Below are 22,739 nucleotides of genomic sequence, written 5' to 3'. Positions count from 1 at the left end.
TATTTTAAAAACCATTCAGTATTCCTACCTAAGTGCACAGCAGTCAGATACCTCTACCTTTCTCTCATGTTACAACTTGTTTCTCCAGAATTTCAGAATCCAAGCCAAAATATCCAAAGTAACAGAAGAATACGTGGCAATGGATTTGTATTGAGAATTATTCAATCAAAAGGAAACATTTTACTAAGAACTTCCAAAAAGACATCAATAACTTATTCTGACTTTGAAGTTTTAAAGAACAAAATTCCCATCCAAGCTAAGGAAATCAACTACAAAAACCACTTGTTTAGGAAGTCCCATGTACTTTACTTCTTCACAAATGTTTTGTCTTCACATATTATACATCACATATTTATACATCTGTAGCTAAACGGCATAATGTCAGTATTTTTCTACTCTCATTAGTTTGGCAGCTAGCTTTCTGACAGCACACTTCCACATAATTTCTACTCAAATAAATGGAGTCACGTCAGGACAACTGATGGCAAACATTTCTGTACTTAAAACCACCACAAATGAAGACTTCCAAGGAATTCTTTTTCAGGTAACCCAAACCCTGTTCTGCACCACCTCTAACTATTTCAAATGGTCCAGTAAATGCAATTCCTGTGGTGAGATTCTGCTTCAGTTATAAAACCGAACATGCCCAGGCAGGACATATTAACTTGAAATAAGGAGGAGTCGTGGGGGTCAAGCAAGCAGGAAGACTATCATTTACTACAGAGTAAGTATATACAGATTTCAAGCTAAAAACAGGTAGGAAAATAGCCTGATTTTTAATTCAGTGTCTCTTGGTAAGAAATGTCACATAGCTATAATTTATAGCACAAAGTAATAAGAGAAATTACATTCACTTACTTTTTTACATTTTGCTATGTTCTGTTCTTTCTCTCCACTTTTTTTCCTCTTCTTATCATTGACTTTTGTAACTCTCGTAGCAGTTAAAGTAATTGTTGTTGGTGTGTGTTGATAAGCCGTATACAGTTCCACAGGAACCTCATCACCACTCTCTGTTGCACTGGTGTCCCCATCTTTAAAACAAAGAATATTCTGTAAATAATCAAGTACTGCAGAAAGAACATTCACTAGTTACCTCTACATCTGTTTCCAAAAAACAAGAATTCATACTGACAAATGCTCCAAGCACTCATATGCAAAATTCACCAACAGTTGCAACAGCATAAAACTGAAGGACCAATGAGAAACTGGTAATTAAGACAGGTTTGTAATGCAAGGTAAAAAAAAGGTACAAGATTAAATTCCATTCTTTGAATGGAATTAACCACCATATTCCATTTTAAGCAAAATTAGAATCAGAACAAAAAAGGTAAAAAAAAAAAAATCTGTTAACACGTTCACTTATATATAGCTTTTACTTGTAATACAGCATTTGTATTCTCTCAGATGACTGTATTCTAGAAGGGATTAAAATTAATGACTGACCAGCATTTCTTGTGAAGCTCTATTAATTAATCACATGTAAGTCATAATCAACTATTTCAGCTGCAATTTGCACTGCCAAATGCCTTTTCCAGGGTTAATATGTCAATTTAGCCAAAAGCCTTTTGAACTCAAAATCCCCTAACAGTAACATTCTGCTACAAAGGAAAAGAGACGATCAGACATAAACTGACAGATACTTTTTCTTTGTGCCGTGATCTCACAGACCTAAAGGCCAAAGCCTGAAATTTAGCATACATCAGCATTTATGTCAGACAAACACATATCCTGACCTGAAACAGGATTACCCTAGTTCTGTCAAGATGAAAGGCTGTGAAGGATGGGGAGGATTGGAAAAGAGATGATGCACACAGATAAGAGACTGTTGTTTGCATGTGCTCAGTACAAGCTCCTCAGATTTTAGCAGCTTTTCTGAATATTCTGCTTTCAGTAAATACACTTCACTAAGAAAAACTCTCTCATATGGCACAGAAACAGGCTTTACAAATACTTAATATGACAGCAGAGAAAATGTTCCTTCTGCTTTCAGAAGGATGTTGCTTTAATCAGTGCACTCAGCAGTCCTAATTCTTGAAACCTTCTTTACTAAATAAAGAACTCCAGCTAGTTGTTACTCTGGATTTTTCCTGCTCACAACATTCTTTAACAGGATTCTTCTGTGCACAGCCAACAATCCCACTTTACCATCTTGGTTATTCTTTTGAACACCTTATCAGGTGTTCATAATTATACTTCATAAACTAGGAATTGATGATGTTTTCTGAATTTGTTAACATCCCTGCTGAGAATATTTTCTAAATGAGCATAAAAAGCACACGGAAAGAAGAAATGTCTAATCAAAGAAGAATAAAGAGCAGAATAACCAATGCCTGAGAAATAGAAACCCCAGAATGCAAACTTAAAATCGTCAGTGTCTGTAGTCCATACACTAGTGCCTACAGAATCATGACATCACAGCCACACACCTCTCCCCCTTGCCCCAAACCCCACAAAACACTGTCTTCCTTAGGGAAGCAACATTTTTTTGCTGTCTACACTGTGCTCTAACTTACTGTAAAGAATAATTACCTCAACCGAACATGTAATTATCTGGAGTTGTTTTGAGACACTCCTTTTTAACCTACATAACTTGCTTTCACTTTGAAAAGCCTTGGTAAAGCACACTAAGGGGAGATCTTGAGTTTGCATGTCAGAAGCAAAGACACAAACTCTCCAAATTTCACAAGTTATGGGCACAGATTCATTTACCCATAAGCAGGAAGTGATCTTAACCGTGTCAATTTCAAGACCCAAACAGCTTACAGCAACGTCCTTGTTTAAGTTATACATCCAGATATTTTATCTTAAAACCCCCCCCCCCAAAACCCAAAAAGAACCCATCAACCAAACCCAAAACATCCAGTATACAACTGAGTGAGTACTGGCTTAACAAAGGTGCTCACTTCACTAAACCATAGTCGGTAATCCACTGCACACTAAGCTGCACCAGAATTGGGCTTTTATACCAGAAAAACAAAATCAACACCATCTCATAGAACCACAGGCCCCAGAACAATGGGCTAAAAACATTGCCAGAAAAAAGGATGATGTGGTTACACAAAAAAGTTTAACACATACAATTTTCTATCATGTGAAATGTTCAATTAAAAGCTCTTTTCTTGAAGCAAACTAACCAATCTACTACCTTCTCCCCACTGTTAATCTTTGGATGAAACACAGCTAAGCCAGCAACTCTTTAGAAATCTTTACAACAAAAACATTTTACTCTAAAAAAATTCTCATATCTAAGTGAAAAGCCCTATATACACAGGCTTATTCATCAAATATTATCCAAATTATGTAATCTTACCTTTTATCAAACACCTGTAAATTACTAATAATTAAGTTAAAAGTAACATTCTGCTTCTATTGAGTATCTAAAACATTGAAAGAGCCATTCAAATTGATACCACTTTTGCTTTTCCTACTCGAAATCATCTGTGAAAATTGCCCATTTTACTAATGTCTCACAAAGTTTATGCCCAAAATCACTTAGTCCAACTGAACTGTACAGCAGTCAACATAAAGTACATTCACCCAAGCTAAATGGAAATTAAGAGGCACAAGCACAGACATTCAAGTTGTGTATTATAAATCACAGTAATCAATACTACACTTTGATCACATTTTAGATTAAAGAGAACCAGAATTTGTCTTTCTTTTTAACTGTTTCCATACTTTTGCTTTACCATTTAGTATTTCCTTTCCTACTGAATTAATATAACACTGATCATCAAGACTGAGGAGGGTTAAACACTAACTTCAAAGGTAAGATCTCATCAGCTCCTCCTAAGATTTTTAATCTCTCTTCCCTTAAGTTTAGAGTAAATGATCAGATAGTGTGCCTACAAATCCCAAGAGATTATTTAAATAGCTCTGATCATCAACTTCCCCTGTTCGTTATGAAAATTCAAGTTCAACCTCACAGTATTATCAGATCAGTGAACTCATTAACTCCAAATGAGTTATAAATCTACTTGTTCTACTATTTCAATAGAATCAACAAAAATAATTTTTAATTAAACAAATTATAGTTTAGATTTGGTTGACCTAGTAGGTCAACTAAAACTGTATAAAATAAGCTTGGTTTTGTTAAAATGAAAACAGACAAAACAAAAAATTACTGTGGTTTTGTAAGTAGGTTATTGCGGCCTTTAAAGAACTTTAGGCAATTTAGTACCACACAACACCAAGTGTCAACTGCACTAAGACGCACAGTTGGGCCACACACGCCTCAGACTTTCTGAATCCATACAAAGCAGAACCATATCTACGTGGTAATTTTAAAAGAAATCTTAAAATACACACACACACTCCACTACTTCAGAGACATGATCTGGAAGTAAAACATGTTACATTTAGGAGGATGACCTCCTCCCAAGTTATTACTTTTGTAATAGAGCTTGAAAGTACCAGTTGTCAACCAAGAATTCTACCATGCTTTGGTAATGGCCAGACAGAACTCCTGACAAGTTAGGCCAGACGAGTTTGGAAATCCTGTGAACAAGTTCAAGAACTACTTGCATAAAATACCCACACTAAAACGGGTACTCGCACCACATTCCACCTTGGTTATCAAAGGCAAAAAACCCTCAAATATAGCTATTACCTACATTGTATTAACTTGGTTTACCAACTTTTCCCATTGTCCAAAAAAATCCAGAGCCATATCAAAACACCCAATCTACATCCAACATACAAGAATTAGGATTTCTTCCTGAAACTTTTTTCCAGAATGAAAGTAGACTTAGAAACTGTCTCTCATTCCAAAAGAAGAAACTTAAAGCTTTTCCGCCTTATTTTCAGCACCTCAGTCCAAGGAGATATAGTTATTAAAAGAGCAACATTGCTTATTAAGAAACTCGAACACTGTTCAATAGATTGAATTATTCCACACTGCTATAAAGAAACCACAGTGCTGAAAACCATTAATAAAACAGGTGGAACTACAACAATTCTGATATAATGTTATCTTGGTAACAATACAGTGAATAAAAGGCACTGATTTACTAAACCTTATATGCTAAAGGTTCTCAAAACTGTGGGAACCATGCATGCGCTCTGAAGTCTGTGTATGTAATTTATACTTATTTCATCACCTTTACTAAGAAAAGAGCTTTAAATTTTACTCACCTGACATATTTTCCCGTTTCCTTCGTTGCAACAGCACTGCTCTTTCTTTATCTAAACTCCTGAAATTAGAAAATAAATCAGTGCATTTAAGTATTAAGACAGACTTCTAACATTTCCCATTGACTATTACAGAATAAATAGTAAAGTCACTAAATGTTCAGATACTTAGAAAAAGACCAGTTGTGCACTGTTCCATTCCATTTTAGAGTTCAAAATCAACAAAACTACTCACCTGGGTTGGCAACGTTCACACAGATATATGTCAGGAATATGCTGTCTGTCAATCCCCATGCAGTCAATGTGCTGCCAGACACTGAAAACACCAAAACAAAACCCCAACTTTAAAGTACAATTTTAAAAATTGTGTGCACAATACAAAGAGAAAGCAAGCTGCTCTTTTTTTTTTTTCATTGTCATCTTTACTCAGATTCAATACTGCCTCAATTACTATCTTTACCACCACTCTGCCAGCTAACTTGTTTTCTCTCTTGGAAATTTTTCTCCAACATCAGAAATAAAATGGTAAATTATCACAATAGAGAGCAAGATTGAGACAAATACCCTCAGCAACAAGACTTATGTTTTACATAGCAACAAGTGGTTTGGTTTTCAACAAAAGGATTCAATTCCCTTTTGGAAATGGGTACATAAAATATTTCTATATAGACAAATATACACTAAGACAAGGTCCGATTTCATTATATATTTTAAGAGAAAAGTTAGTACACATTTTTATACACACTGTTACAAACTGGTAGTACTGTTGCACGGCATAGAAAGAGCTTTAACTGCTTCCCAGAGTCAGGGAAGAGACTGCTTGCTAGACTGAAGGCTAACCTAAAACACTACTACTTTACACTCAGCCCTACACTGCTAGAAGGATGAGGGAAACAAAAATAGTTATCTTCCCACTTGGAAAGAGTTGTGGTAAATTCACAACTCCTCAAAGAGAACCTCTTCTTCAAAGGAAAAACACTCTACCTAACTGGTGACTGCCTACAACTCCACTGCTGAAAGAACATCTTAATACATTTCAAAATAATGAGCAAGATTATCAGAATTAAGGATCATCAGAAATTACTAACAAGCTTCTTATGCAAGTAGACAGAAGAATGGAGTTCAAATTAATATTTTAATTAGCTATAACTATTACTTTATAAATACACAAAGATCTAAAAAATCCAGCAGCATTCATTAACCCTATGTAAAACAACAAGCTAATATTGAGTAGAAATACAATATTTATCTTCTCATGCTAAGTATATCAGCCCTAAAAATTTCTAATCTTATTTTCCAATTCCAAGTACTCAATAGCAGTCTCTTATTACACTATGATCAAGTAGGTGCTTAAGCATAAACTCAGAAGTCTAAATATTTAACTCCAGCTTTTTCATTAAGCATCTAGATTAGTCTTTTCATACGTATTAACTGAAACCTTTGAAAAAGGAAGAGTAATCAGAAAGATCATGCACAGAGAAACCAATATCCAAGAAGTTTCTGTGACATTATTTTGCATTCTTTAAGTTATTTGATTTACATGTACATAATTCACCAAGATGCTCTATTACTCAGTACATGCACATTAAGTAATGCCTAGGTCTTCATTTTACCCTACTAACAAATAACAGACATCATTTTTAGAGGGGAAAAAAGGTATACCCTTATTAAGCAGCCATGCACAAGCAAAGGCATGACCAAATTAATGAGTAGTCAAGACTGACCGGAATTAAATAATAAAATAATCAGTGGCCTTAACTGACTATGTTGCCTATTAGAAAAACACACAACCTTCAAGCACTTTTTTGATGGAAGGAAATTTCATGTGACTCATCGTAATTAAAACACCATTTAGTTACATTTACTTTCAGTGCAGTCTTAAGTAATTTTTACTTTTTAAGTTATTTTAATATGCATTACCTGCATTTGTCACAACAGATCATATATCCATCATCATGTGTAAAGCCACAAATGCATCTGGTAATATCTGTTCCATAGCTTCCATCCTCTGACGTACTGATGGTAGTAGCACTGGAGGTTTCATCAAAGTTGGGAGTGGTAAATATGCCTACTTCATTCTTGCTTATAAGCACTGATGGAGGAGGAGAAGCTGGAGGCGTTGGAGGAGGCCGAGCACCATAGTTATGGTCCTAGAATTTTGTGAAAAGGTGATTAATTGTAAATGCTCAAACACTGATGGTTATTCATGTCAAAATGTAAGAATTCATTTGGCAAAGAACTTTAGGCTTCTTACTTTTGTAGTAAAGTTTAAAATTTTATATTTTTATATCCCAATTTTATACATTTAAAATATTTTAAAATTAATATTTAAAAATAGTTATATTTTATATCCCAATTTGATCTTATTTTATAAATTCTCAATTATGTTGCACATTTAAGTGCACTATGTTCAACTTCTGATAGACCATTTATTATCCAACTTACCCAACTCCCAATAAGATACAGAAAGATAAGCATGAATCAGTTTTTCCAGATAAAACCAGCAGATTTTTACATAATATATTTTGTACTGAATACTTTGCACAAAACTTACTGCATAGGGCAAACCAATGTAACTGTGTGAATGCGAGCCGCTGGTATACAACTGGTGTGGATAACTGTTCGATTTTTCAACTACCACAGGGCTAGCTTCTACAGATTCTGGTCTGCAAGGCAAAAGACAGATGAAGAACAAATGCAATTATTATGTAATTTATATTAATAAATTGGAGGTCCTCGCTGCACAACTTCTAATTAATTCCCTGCTGATTCTGTTTAAAGCAGCATATGGGGGCAGCAAGAAACTTGCAAGTCGCCGTTAGCCCCCTCATTGAGCGGTAACAGAAGCTGCCAAAAGGAATTCTGCCCAAGGACTGATGCTGCATGCCGGGGGCTGCACAACCACAGAGCCCTGCAGCGACACACAGCGGCAGTGGCGGGGCACCACCCCGCCTGCTGCAATCAGAAATCCTAACCAGGGCAAATTATCTGGGCAAGGCAGTTTCTACTGATTTATCCTTAAATAGAAAGAAAAAAGGTAGTACAATTTGCAAGACAAGGTTTTGTATCAAAGGCAGTGCCTTCTTCAATATACAAACTATGGTTTATATGCACTAAACCACAATGCAAAACAAGAAAGATAAGGAATACTAGAACAGGAAGATCTATTTGAGCAAAAAAATTACATCTTCACAGCCTTTCTCGAGCAGTTGTTCATGTGTGCATGACTGAGATAACTTACATTTTTCTCGTTGCACCATATGATTTATTAACACTAAGATAAATGGATCCAGGTTACTAAAGCGGGGCTTTTTTTTTTAAAAAAAAAGGTACCACAAAATATCAGCATTTAAAACTGAAGTGGACTTGATTCACATTACAAATCAGGTCTGGCTCAGTTTTCTAATTTTATTTTTATTATGTGTGAATTGTATTTCCTGTCACATATCTTACTAATTTCTTGAGCTGATTTTTAAAATAAACTTGGCGTTTCTGAATCGTAAATTAAAATAGATACTGATGGAATATTTTCTTACATATTAAGATATTTAACAGGGGCTTTTTTGCTATGCCATGAAGCAATACTAGTTTGATTTAAAAGGACACCAGAAACCTACATTTGTTACTTTTTGGAAAAGATATAATTAATCATTAACTTTCTGGACAAAATGCAATATTTTAACATCTCTTTGAAGTGTCCTACTAATGGGTTTGGTGGCCCACTTCTTCTTATGAGCTTTTCCCTGTATGAGGTTACTACCCTAATGATAAAATTGTTTAAGAAGAAACTATAGTTAAAAGCACTTTTGGGGGAGGGCTTTAGTTTCTAGAGTCCAAAGAAAAAAATATTTTTTTAGAAGACTACTGTCTCCAACAGTCATCACCTGCCTTTTTTTTGAGAGGGTGAACAAACATGTGAGCACACAAATCACGTGAAGTACTAACATTAAAAATACAACTTCTGACTAGCATGAGACAAAGCAAATCTGACAGCACTTGCTCTTCATTACCTCATAAACCCAGAAAAATCCTCATTTACTCTCTTACACTATTTCACAACTTGAAAATACAATTTTATTTGGAGTTTGTTAGAATTAGCTTCTAGAAGCAGCTTAGAACTTTAGCTCATGACTAAAATAAAGACAAAAGATGAAAAAACTGTGCCTTTCCAACTGATTTGCTTTTACCTATTTACCAACACATTTGTACAGTAATCACACATCTCTTCTGTGCTCCAGTAATCCTTCTGATGACCCAGCCAACTAAAATGCCAGTGAATGAGGCATTAGCTACGCATCCATTATGACTAGGGCAGAAATTAGCTTCTCCAGGAACAAGGATGTCTTGACCACTGCATTGCTTCTACTGCATTTCTTTCCCATTTCCTCAGTGGGACAAGCAGCAGCACGGGTACTCTTATCCACTCTGTGTTCAACGCTCACCCTAGGTCTTGCTGAAAAATGCCCCGTTTTCAGAGCAGGAAGGCTTACTAAGGACAGGCGGGGGGGGTTTCTGGTACAATCCATCCAGGATTAATTTAGGAGTGTTTCCTTCATTAAAATAAGTATAACTATGACCTAAATACCAGCTACTTAAAACACAGGAACATTAAGTCAAAGATACCAGAATCAAAGTGTCCTAAAAAGAGAGGTTGTGTATTTCATCAACTGACTACAAAAATCAAAAAGAGAGTCCAGGTCTCTTTCAAGATTTGAGGCAAGACAATACACCAAACACCCTACATCCATTTCTTTCTACTCTCGTCACTTATAAACCACTTATGAGAACAAAACTTAATATTTAGAGGCATAACAGTGGTGGGAAGCAGAAGCGTAAAGCTTCCTAAAACATTCATTTATCACCAACTGTTTCAACACTCATAAACCAGATTCTGAGAACAATGTTACTAAGAAAAAAGCACATCGTTACTCGAACAAGGAAAACCAGAAAAATGGTGGGAGAGAAATCAGGTGATGCAGAAAGGCAACTATTAAAAATATACAGCCCAATCAGCTTTCAGCAAAACCTTTTTAAAATTCTTATCTTACCTTATACACTGCTTTCAATTATATCAGATGCTCACTAGAGTTCTGAATGTAACTGTTACTATTCCATTTACTTACTGCACTGGGCTGGGGAAGTGAGGAAGAAACCAAGAACTATGGGAAGGTGCTCCAAAAGCATTCACTTAAGCTAGAAATTAACCACCATAGGTTTTCTTTACAGTCAACAGGAAAGTGATGCAGATACAATAAAGCAGTGCAGAATGAGCTCCATTTTTCCAGAGAGCCACAGACAAAATCAGCTTTGACAATCAGGTTACTGAATTCCTTATCACTCCTGGTTTTGCCAACCACATGCATGACCTCAAACAGAAAAGATGCCCTCTATGCTCCTGTCTGTTTAAAGGTCAAGCCCTTCTTCTGAAATAGGCATCTCAGAATTACACAGCTTTGAGAAGAAATGCCTCCTGGCAAAATATTTTATTGTACAGATGATTAAAGCACGAGATACTACCTAACTTAAAAATCAAGTTTTACATTTTTTGAGCTCAAGTACCAGGGCCTAAACAGCAAGGCACTAATTACTGTACTACAGACAAACACCCCCTCGTATCACCATTAGCATTCTTACAGCCATCCCAGAAAGCAAGTTTTCAGGAGGAAAACATGTAAGCATTCAGATCTGTGAAAACACTACAAGGCTTTCCTTGCTTGTAATTTTGGACATTAGCCAGTTCTGTCAGAGACTGAGGTACTAAGAATGTAAGCCCTCTGATCATACCACATTTTTCAGCTTCACCTCAAACAACTGCTGTCTTACTGCATAACTAAAAGATATTTATTGTATTTTTGGTTTTCATCCAAACTGCAACGTTTGTATGACAACACAGTATACATGAAGCTTGATAAAAATGTTAATGTTATTTCTTAAATAAACAAACATTACTGTGATAAACTGACCATGGTATTTTGCTAAAATATCATATATACTCGTTAAGCATTGTGGTCAGCAATTCAGATCTGTGCAAAATGTTCACAGGGAACAAAACAAAAAGCTCTACACAAAAGCTTTTCACATGCTCTTGGGCTGCAGTTATTGAAGACACTCCTGTACCTTGAAAACAGAAATATATTATTTTCTAGATCAGTTAAAAAAGCAAATATAACCACATTTAAATAAAAAAAAGCCTTGAGAGTATTTTCATTTAGCAAGTGAAACAATTTCATGTTCTGAGTCATTTCCTACTGTTCATATCTAAAATGGAAACAAAATATTCTACATGTTGCCAGCAGATGGCATTAGTGAGAAACTAAAAGCAATACGCGAGCCAGTTAATTTATGAAACCTCAGTCACTTTTATAGTTAGTTAACTTGTATTAAGGAAATCAACCTGCAACAATTCAAAGAAAGCAAATTAGTCTCTAAAACTTTATCTCCCCCACTCCACTCTTTTTAAACACTTTTGTTTCTGACCATATAGTAATAAATAAAAAAAATAGGGAAAGAAAAAAAAAAAGCACATAATTTTTTACTAATACCCAAAACACAATCAGCTAGAACTGGGGGCCACCACTTCCATAAATAAGTAGCTATTCAAGCGGGAAACAAAACCTCACTAAAATGGTCAAAGACAGACGGGATATCCAAGCTTTAGGCTGTGAGCTAAGTGTACTATGAGTATTTCCTGAATATGTGTCTGCACTTCAAATGTAACCTCTCAGCAACATCAATCTTCCACAATCCAGTTTGATAGGTCTAATTTTCAAGGAATTCAGGTTTCTGTTTGTATCAGCACACCTGAACAGCATCTAGCTGAAGGCCATCTCAGATAAAAGAATACAATATATTTTGCATGAGCAACAACATTTTCTATTTCAAGACACTTCATCTAACCAAAGACATTTGACAGGCTTCAATACCTGGACAAGAATCAAGGACTGCTTCTCTACCAGGGAGTGGGTTCTGCTACCTAAGCACCTTATAGCAGGCCCTACAAGTACAGGCTGGCCCGATACTATCTGTATGTAAGACTAATGTTCTTTTTCTCCTGGATACTGAACTCAATTGAGTGATCTGTACACCGTGATTGTGAGGTTTATTATACAGGCCTTCTCCCTAAAAAGCATGTATAGATACAACCAGAAAAGCAGTACCATCAATAACATTTCCCATTGTGTAGCTTATACTTATGCTCTAAGCTACACAAACACTCTCTGAAGCCAGGAAGCCTATTTTGAACCTTCAGAAATGGCTTGTTCTGCTCACAAGTACAAGGACCTTACCGCTTAAGAAGTCCCAAATCCTCATCTTTAGTAAGATCTACGAGTAAAGGCGAAGTATGTGTATTTTGACTACGATGACAAAAAGATCTATGTGGAGACCCCACTTAAGGACATGTAACATACGAAAAAAACTATTTCACCCATTTTTTAAGATCCTTAAACCTCTTTGTAGGCTACTCTACACACAGCTATTTGCTACAATTATTAAAATAATATGTGAAACTATTAGTCATAATAAATATCCCCTCTTTTAATAGGCTTATGCCTTGGTTCAAAACATGAGGAAAAATCTTTCAGCACTAGGAGACTGCACTACACAAAGAGCTTTTTCCAAAGCTGCTTCTCCTGCATAATCAAGTTTGCCACTCCCCCATTCTTGTGTTTGCTCATGCTTCAGCAACTGATGAAGCAATATCCGACCTGCCAGTCACAGTGGAAAAATTCTAGCTCCTCCCTCTTGGGAAAACCCCAGAACTTGCTCAAAGACCATCTATGACTGTTACTAATACACTCCATATCCAACACGCTACCCTCTGAAAGAAAATGTACAAGAACAAAGAGTAAATTGCATAGATTGTGATAGAAAAGGTTTACAACTGTGTAAACTGGTAGATTAGGGACACACCTTTGTGTCACACTTCTTGTGACAGTAACATGGCTTTTAAATCAGTGTACACAGATGTAACTACACGTATTTCAGCATGAGTATGGCAGAGATGACAAGAATTAATCTAGGTGGTAACAGCTACTTAACATCTGAAGAAAAGCAGCTCTTAAATGGGTCACTCTGCCACAGTATCAAGCAAATAACACACTGTGAACTCTATCTTGTTTTTACTGATAACTGAATTTATTTATTTTAATTTCAGCATGACATGCTGTGTCTGCAAGGAATGTCAGCAACCTCAGGAATCATGACCCTCTCTAAACATAAAAAAAAGCACAGGAAAAGAACAAAAAGAAATGTGAATGTTTCACTACTGTTCAAAAATTTTCTGCACCAAGGTAAATAGTGTTCATAATATGAAATGATAAAACAACTTTAAAAATTGAATGTAACAAAAAATTTTGAATTGCAAATTCTTGGCTCTCTTCAAATAAACAGCACAAACCTAGAATAGCCTCATATGTACCTGGAAGCACAGTAGAGAAACATATCTTTAAAAAGCTGTTCTAGAGTTCTACTAAAACTTTCCTTTAAACTTTGGAAGAAAAACCACTTGCTTCTTAAACATTTCACAGTCATGCTGATGCTACACACACAGAAAGGTTTGTTTGACAAGAAATGTATCCAGTCAGAGATCAACAATACCTAAACCTCAGCCAATTAATACTGTACAGAAGACTAGGGGGAAAATTAGAAAAAAACCCACACATGCACAACATCTCCCCTCCGCTGCTCAACCTAAAAAAACCCTACCCAAGCCACCCTTCCTATCCCCCAAAACCCAGAAACTCACTACACTACAATATTTTGTGCAAAGCCAGAGTTTACAGAATGCATGATTTCATTGGCTCTTTGTAACCCTTTATGCAGTTACTAAATGATTTTCTACTAGCTTTACAATTAGAAATAACTTTCTGAAGACACAGTATTAACATTTAAGCTAGGCCTTCAATTTTCATTAAGAAATGCACCCTTGTCTTGATTACTACTACTTTCTTGCAGTTTAATGCACCAAATTAATTTAACTTTCTAATGTGCAAAATCAAGAAAATTTTTACATGTACTTAAAAAGGAAACTGAAATAGGAAAATATTTGAAATATGAGTAGTAAATCAAGTAGCATCTTTATTTGTCAGTCTGATAACAAGAAAAATAAGCATTTCTAGAAATATTTAGCTTCTCTCCTTTGCTCCCCCTGAAGTGGAAGAAACTGACATAATAATGTAGCGACAGTTATTAATTTAAGTAATTAAAAATTCAACAAAACTAAGGAAACTTTTAAGTTTTCTCCAACTGTATTCAATAAACGGTCATGAAGGAAAAAATTAATTAAAAATAAGTAAGAGAACTTACGAATTATGTTCACATACTTACTCTGAGCCTGCAGCCATTTCCAAATAAGAAGTATCTGCTGTGTCAACCCCCAATGGGATCACTATGCTCATGACGTTCGTTTCTGATAAATTCGATTACTACGGAGTCCTATGCATTGGTATCCAAAACACTGGGGCATGCCAGCCACAGTGCTCATTGCAAACATCTAAGTGCATCCACAAACCCTGTCAAAAACAAAACACAACATGCAAGAGATTAAGTCAGTTCATTTTAAACCCAGGCAATTTTACACCACGTATTTATTTTATTTTAAAACTTTGTCATTTATATCTGTCACAATTACTTCATTAGTTTTATTTTACGCAAGCAAAAGGAGAACATTCAATCTTCTCTAAAATTAACTGCAAATAAAGTTCTTTAAAGGAGTGTGATGATTTTAACACCTGAACTTGAATATATTGCAAATGGACAGTCATACAAATTTCTGATTAAAAACCCCAGCACAATCAGGGAAGTGCCAGAGACTGGCCCTGTGTTGTCAAAGCTTAGTTGCTATACCTTTCAACAGAAATCTAATTAGAGAATTTACAACTAAGTCTTAGCCAGCACTGTTCTCTTTTGTTTTGCACTTAAAAAAACTAATGTCTTAACTACCATTTAATATTTTTTAAAAAACAAAATAATTCTAATAATTCACAATAATGACAGGAAACATTTTCCATTTTAACAAATCACCATTAGAAGATACTATGCTGATTCCGTGCCACTTTTGGAAGTGATTTTTTTAAAGGATTAAAATAAAAACAATCAGTAGTAGTTTTTAACTGTAGAGCAAACCACAATCTGTTTGACTCACATGAGTGAATGCAGGATCCAACCTGTATGCCAGTTACTACTTCCCTTACTACATAGGGCAGAACACCCACCCAAATACAGGAGAAATGTGAACAGCTCTCAGCTATTCACAGATTAGTAAATTAATGCACTTTTATACACTAATATAGACCAGGTTTTACACACGTGACTAGGTAATTTAAGTACAATAGCCCAGTAACATCAGTACTTACATAACCAATTATTACAAACTCCTACCAAAATGTTGAAGTTGCAAGACCACAGACCACTTTGCAATGAAGCACATACTGTGCCTAATAAAGACCCTCCTCTCATACCATAAAATGTTGTATCTTAGCTTATATCTACATGTGCACAACAATTTTGAGATCAATGTATTTTCACAGAATCACAGAATGTGCTGAGTTGGAAAGAACCCACCAGGATCATCAAGACCAACTCCTGGCCATGCACAGCACCCAAGAATCACCCCATGTGCTGAGAGCATTGTCCAAACACTTCTAGAACTCTGTCAGGCTGGTGCTGTGACCACTGCCCTGGGGAGCCTGTTCCAGTGCCCAACCTCCCTCTGGGTGAAGAACCTTCCCCTAAAATTGAACCTAAATCTCCTTCCAACACAACTTCAGGCCACTCCCTCAGGTCACCACAGAGAGGAGATCAGTGTCTGTCCCTCCTCTTCCCCTCATGAGGAAGTTGTAACTGCAGTGAGGTCTCCTCTCAGTCTCCCCCAGGCTGAACAGACCAAGTGACCTCATACAGCTTCTCCTCCAGGTCCTTCACCATCTCTGGGCACTCTCTAATAGCTGAACATCTTTTTTATATTGTAGTGCCCAAAACTGCCCCCAGCACTCCAGATGAGGCCACCCCAGTGCAGAGCAGAGCAGAGCAGAGCAGAGCAGAGCAGGACAATCCCCTCTCTTGCCCAGCTAGTGATGCTGTGCCTGATGCCCCCAGGATAAGGGTGGCCCTACTGCCTGCCAGGGCACCTCTGACTCATGTTCAACTAGTCACTGACCAGGACCACCTATGTCCCTTGCTGTGGGTGGAGCTTTCCAGTCTCTCATTTCCAGTCTGTCCATACATCAACAGTTGCCCCATTCCAGGTGTAGAATCTGGCACTTATCCTGGTTGAACTTCATTTCAACATGTTATCCTTGCCAAACACTACGCTGACAAAAAGCACAAGCCCCCAGTGAAAAATGGACTTCAGATGAACACTGTGAATTAAATCTGAATTGTCTTCTATAATTGATTAGGTCAGCGTAGATGACAAAGATGACAATGTGGCATGTACAAGACATCTCTAAAGTATGAGATGGCAGTAACTCTTTATCTAACTTCCTAAATTTTTTAACACTAGTCAAGATAGGCAATTAACTTAAGAACATGCCAAGATGTCTGAAATGCCTAAACCTACAGCTAGTTCACTCTCCTAGACAGCAAAAGGTGTGGTTTGGTCCTATTATGTGAGACACCAAATACAATGAGCTAGAAAGCTACTGGGCCAAGTAGCCACTGGAATATTTTGCTTTCCTCATTTAAATACTGAGTGTTTTCTTACTAAATACCACAAGTAAAAACTGCACCACTAGCTATACCAAAAAATTAAGAAAAAATGATACTATTTTCAAGAATAAGTAGCAAGAAAAACACATTAAATCAAAAGCAGGTATAGAATATTTTCAGTAGAAGGCTTGAAAAAACTGTAAACCCCTCTAACCACTCATTTTCCCCACCATACAGCTAACTCCACTCATAGGGCAGAACCCTGAATGGCTGTACCTACAACTTCAAGGAAATATCAACTCACCATTTAGTCCCCATCTCCTGAAAAAGTAAAAAATTTACCCAATAACTGAAAAGAAACCATGAATTTTTTAAATCCAGGTAAATCAGCTAGCCCAGGGTTAATTGCTGTTCCAGTACTCCCTGCAGTGTGACCTATGCTACCAAATCATCAGCAGAATGGAGTTTTTACTTTATATCTATTATTAGGTAATTCTTAAACAGCTTTAGTGGTTCAATGCAGGTCTAAAAGACACATTAGACAACACTGTCTGGGATCAAGATTCTCACTTAGAAAGGTGTTTCTTGCACTTAAACTTGATTTTGTTGGTGATGTGGCTTTTCGTAAAACATTTTCTTTTAACGCTTCTGATCAGGTAGAACACGAGCTATAAAATAACAGAGGCAAAGATGCCCTGGAGACTGATGGAAGTGAGGAACACATTTAGACAGCTGTCTCATGGGCTGTGACATCTCCAAACTTACATAAAGCAACTGAGGTTACCCAATCATCACATAGTCAAGTGACCTCCACTGTCAACACAGAAAGAAGAGATCTGCTTACCAAATCTGATAATCAAGTGATATTTATTTTTTTATTAATGTAATGCAGAAAAAGAAGAGTCATGCATATGTTCTTAGAGCTATGTATAGATTGAAAATCAATGGCTAATGCATGTCCCCATTCATGACCATCTCTGACAAAACAAATAAACCACCATTTGTGCTAAAAAACCCAACAACAAAAACAAAACAAATAAAAAAAAAGATGGGGGGACTCTGCCAAAACCAACTTCCTGCCCTATGGGAAGTTATTCAAATACAGAAATACAGCTTTGTAAGAATTCAGTCAAAAATTTTAATAACCTGATCGACATTGAATAAAGTCAGAAACTTAAGGAATCAATATTTTTTTGCCTGAAGAGCATTAAACAGATGTTGTTTTATCTAAAAGGAAGTGGAACATGATTGCAATACTAACTCACTGGTTTTTACCACCTTCTTCATCACACACACAGAACTCTTTAAAGCTTTTCCTTTGCCTATAGTTAAGTATGGAAGAATGAAGGCACTGGCTTGCAATACCTACATAGCCAAGTTAATTCAAACAAACACTGCTCATTATTTATGAATAGCCATCCTCAACAAATACCCATAATGAGAGTGGGGGGAGATCTAGGAAAATTAATAACATTACACCCACTTATTAAACAAAACTGTGACCTTATATATAGGCCTTCCAATTATGATCCCTACAGTGATGTTAAATTTGGAATGACGGAAAATAATTATTCTCTGCCATGGCAGAAACAGAAGCATTGTCATGACATACTAATATTCCCAATATTTTTATAAGTTCTGAAAGAAAATAACACAACCACTGGGGAAATTCATCTATGAAGAGACTGCTTATCCTCTGAAGCTTGGTATTTTAGATGAGTCATAAAATACTATCTTACTGTCATGATTTGGTACTTTCCATTGCAAGTATTCATCTATTTCAAGTAATTATTATTTCAGAACTCTGACAAACTGTCACCCATGGCCTTTAAGAAACTGTTTTCATAGGTACATTCATTTCCACAACTTACTGTTTAAGAAAGTCTTTCTTCCAGCAGTACATGAATTTGAAAGACAGGAATACCACACTGGTTTCTCCAGTTAATTTCAGGGTCACAGAGTTAAAAGCCACTATATAAAAACTGCTAGTCCAAAGTTCATTGATCAACTCTTTACTGGGCAAAGTGGCTCATCTATTGTACCATAATTAACAACAGTAGAGGCCCTCCAATTTTGCTACAGACTACTCCATTAGTAATAGTACACTCTAAGGTCTGAAAGCATTTTGGCAATTTCTTAAATTCACCAAATTTTCTCACAATCACCCTAACAACTTTATTATAGGAGAAAAAAACATTCCTTATTCAAATAAATTTTGCTTTTATTTAGTTGCAACAAAAAAGTTTATCTTGCCCAAATAATAGAATGTTCATCTTAAAACCCAGACAAATTTCTGTCCAATCTGGTTAAAACATTTATCTTGTGCAAGATCAACCTCTTCACACCAATCGCACTTCACCGTTCATTCATACTGGTTTACACTTTTGATGGCACTTCTCGTTGTCTCTAGAGAATACACAGGAGCTTCTTGACTCAACAGCCACATAAAGTCTAAAATACCTGAAGCCTCACCATACTTCTTATGATCCACTTTGTTTATGACACCAGGAAGCTTTTTTCTGTAAATTAATTGTACTCAAACAACAGAAGTATAAGAGCGTAATACAATCCAAAATATTAATTTCTGTGGCTTTGCACAGAAAACATAATTTATGCATTAAAGAACAGGAAATAACTCACACATTATCCCTGAGGTATTCCACTAAAACAACATTATTTTGTGGTCTAACAGAGACCACATGTTTCCTTTCTCTCATGTCCTCCTAAGATCACTTGTGTCACATTAGAAGAAAAAAAACCTTAAGTTTTCCACTGGTACATAAAGGAGGAAAAACTCCCAAATATAGACAGCTCAGCTCTTGAATCAGAAGGTAAGTGCATGATCTCCTGAAATTACATCAGTAGTTTTAAACCTGCTAGACCCTATGCTGTATGTCTAAGAATACTAAAGCTCCTGTCTAGATGCACATACAAAACCTTTCATAAAAATCAATGATAAGAGATGGTAGCAACAATAGTAACAATTTATTTGTCTTAAACATAAAAAAAATCCTAAAGAGACATTAATATATCAAGACAGCATTACTACTTATAATACTGTAATATTATTATTACAATATGATAAGGAATTTTAGTTTGTTGGGGGGTTTTTTAAACCATGTTTACATCTAATACTACAAAAACCAAAGAGGGAAAAAATATTAATAAAAGCTGTTTCTGCTATCCTTCTTCACATCTCTGACAACTTTTTACACAGTGTCGCTGTTCCCATGAATCAATTTTCCGATTCTGTTGTCATGTGACAAATATGAAAGGCAAAAAGCATACAGAAGTTAGAAAAAATATATGTACTACAGAAGTTAGGAACAGATTCAAAGCAACTCCAAACTTAACATTTGTTTTCTAATTTATAAACGGACATAAATGGAATCATTAATTAAGCTTACAATTAAATTATATCCTATCTCAAATATAAGAATTTCCCCACATACACAGAAGACTACACTAACTTAAGTACATGGATTGCTAGATCAGTTCAAGTTTCTCACATCACTAGGCATTACAAAAACACGAAATCTTTTTGTTCCTGTTTTTATGAATTCAATATACATGTGAAGTTATTAAATATTTTTTCTGCAGTTATCAGCCATCACCTGTTAACAATTACAAGATAAAAAAAATAGTTATTAGATGGTTTAGTTGTTTCAAGATTTGGGAGATTTCATCACAGAATGCCTCTGCAAAGCAAATTACCAGGATCTCCCTAAACACAGAGGTTTAAGGAGAAAAATTTAATTCTAATTAGCCTATAATTAGGCTATTTCATTAGACAAAACAGTGCTGGTTTAAGATACATCATTATTTCGATTTTATACTGATGCATACAACTTCACTGTGAAGTCCTTAACTAATGTCACTACAGAAGTATTTATACAGTTACCAAATTACCATCTCTACACTCTGTATTTTCACAAGGTCCATATACAAAATCCACATAACTAGAGTTGAAGAAAAATTAATCAAAACCTTCTAACCTATCTACTACAACTATCCTTCCTTAAAAGCAAAACTATGTAACTTGAAATGTGTATCACAAAATACATAAAAGGTGAAAGTGGTATCTTTCTCATATGTACTAAATTGAGTAACTACAATGGCCAAGAATAACTGTCAGTTCCCCCTCTTCAACACCTATAAAGTTATATTGTTTCCCAATTTACTCAGCAATGGACAGTTCACCTCATGTTTAGGAAGAGCTTATTTCCCCTCAACACAAGCACAGAAGAGGCTCTCTTTTGCTAAAACCAGAGTACTGGTAAACCCTTTCCCTCACACCCTTAAATCCAGGCAAGAAATTAATAACCACTTCCGAGAGCAGTATTAAGTATCAGAATGCACACAGTATATATGAAGGCTCATTTTCATCAGATGTGTAAAAATCTTAAGGGAATCAACTTGAAGCAACAAATGAAATTGCTGAAACAGTCAAATCTCCACTCAAGCACTGACCAAGGAAGAAGAGTTACAAGATTTACAGATAAAAAAATAAATCAGTGTTAAAACACAAACTATCTGCATGACAGTCCTGAGTCAAGTAAGACCTTTCAGTTTAACCAGCACACAATGCTAACCTGGTTGTAACTTCAAGTCAATTTGAATCTAGAAGTGTTCCACAGCACTAATACCAAAACTCCTAATTTCCATTTGCTCCCAGTAGAAAATTCACACTACTGTGAGTCCAGGTTGACTCCAAAGTTACAAAGGATTGCTACAAAACTAATTACTGTTTCCCATATCAATAAGGTCTTTCAGGCAAGATGCAAAGATTTCCAAGGTTGTATTACTGCTTCCAGACCTCTGCTGACTCCTGCATATCTTAGTGTTACTTGTTTATACAAAGGCATCTCAGGTAATAGATAACCAAAAGTCAGTGTTCTGTTTTACTGTATTTTATTACCTCACCATGCATCTTTCCATGTGTGAGTTACATTTATTGAGAATGCAATCTAAACATTCTCCTCCTCACTCCAATTACATCATACGTGTACACACATTTTGCAATCATGAGCAAAAGCAATTCTTGTCATACTTCCCTCTAGATTTATAGGCCAATAATTTTAACCCATGGTCATGGGAACCACCCTTGACCACAAGAAATCCACATGAAAGTTGATACACCTATGCCCTGGCACAATCTATACAGGAGAAATCTAACTAAAAATGCAACTATCAATAGTTTGGCAGACTCCACAAACACAGAGTGAAAACTCATGTCCTGAACTGTCACAAGGCCAACAAACTAAGCTTTACTACTTGGCTTTCCTACCTACAAGTTTTTCCCTCCTTTGGATTTTTTTTTGTTTGTTTTTGGTTTTGGAGGTGTATGTGGGGTTCTGTTTGTTTGTTGGGTTTGATTTTTTAACTTTCTTTTTAATTGGAAAGGAATAAGAGGGAAGATTTAAAGAATATTCCATTAAATAATTCATGTTTTTCTAAACTGCTGCTTTCTACTACTGCTCTGAGCATACAAGTCTAACAAGAAATTAGATTATTTTTAAAATTAGCAAGAGACACTGGCATTTTAATGGTACACTCTGGATATCCTTCAAATAATGAACTATACTGTGCACGTGTATATATGTATATACTCGTATCAACACACAAATATGGAAAAAATAAGCAGCATATATCCACATACCATAAATAAATGTATAAAGTAATCAATGTTTATTCATTGCTGTCTGTTTCTCAGGAGGTAACATGCCTTTAATCACACCTAGAAGCAGAATACATGAATAAATGACTAATCTTACATACAAGGAAGTTTTCTCTGTTTCCCCCTAACATGCTCCACAACCATACAGATTTCCTAAGAGATCAGGATGAATACCCAATTTCAAGATGTTACACCACTGTAGTAAGAACTGTGCAGACTTAAAATAACTGCAAGTCCAAATTCAGACCTATGCTACTGTTTGCTGCTTTCTATGGTAACCTAA

General features: G+C 35.8%; 1 protein-coding gene across 5 annotated transcripts in view; it reads right to left on the bottom strand.

Annotated features, from left to right (window-relative positions):
• KMT2E (lysine methyltransferase 2E (inactive)) overlaps positions 1 to 22,739 on the bottom strand; it is a 57,907-nt gene that overhangs the window by 23,721 nt on the left and 11,447 nt on the right. For 4 of the 5 annotated variants that reach the window (XM_068189658.1, XM_068189655.1, XM_068189654.1 and 1 more), the window contains 6 exons: positions 14,458 to 14,642; positions 7,685 to 7,796; positions 7,051 to 7,280; positions 5,366 to 5,446; positions 5,134 to 5,192; positions 859 to 1,031 (listed from right to left, as the gene is read on the bottom strand). In XM_068189658.1, coding sequence (XP_068045759.1) covers positions 859 to 1,031; positions 5,134 to 5,192; positions 5,366 to 5,446; positions 7,051 to 7,280; positions 7,685 to 7,796; positions 14,458 to 14,528 — 726 coding nt within the window. In that variant the 5' untranslated portion in view covers positions 14,529 to 14,642. Of the gene's footprint in view, positions 1 to 858; positions 1,032 to 5,133; positions 5,193 to 5,365; positions 5,447 to 7,050; positions 7,281 to 7,684; positions 7,797 to 14,457; positions 14,643 to 22,438; positions 22,463 to 22,739 lie in introns of those variants that run through there. The other variant, XM_068189656.1, reaches the window with a different exon arrangement.

The sequence above is a fragment of the Anomalospiza imberbis genome, chromosome 5, assembly GCF_031753505.1.
Source record: "Anomalospiza imberbis isolate Cuckoo-Finch-1a 21T00152 chromosome 5, ASM3175350v1, whole genome shotgun sequence".
NCBI classification, from domain to species: Eukaryota; Metazoa; Chordata; class Aves; order Passeriformes; family Viduidae; genus Anomalospiza; species Anomalospiza imberbis.
This window is presented reverse-complemented; position numbering and strand designations above follow the sequence as displayed.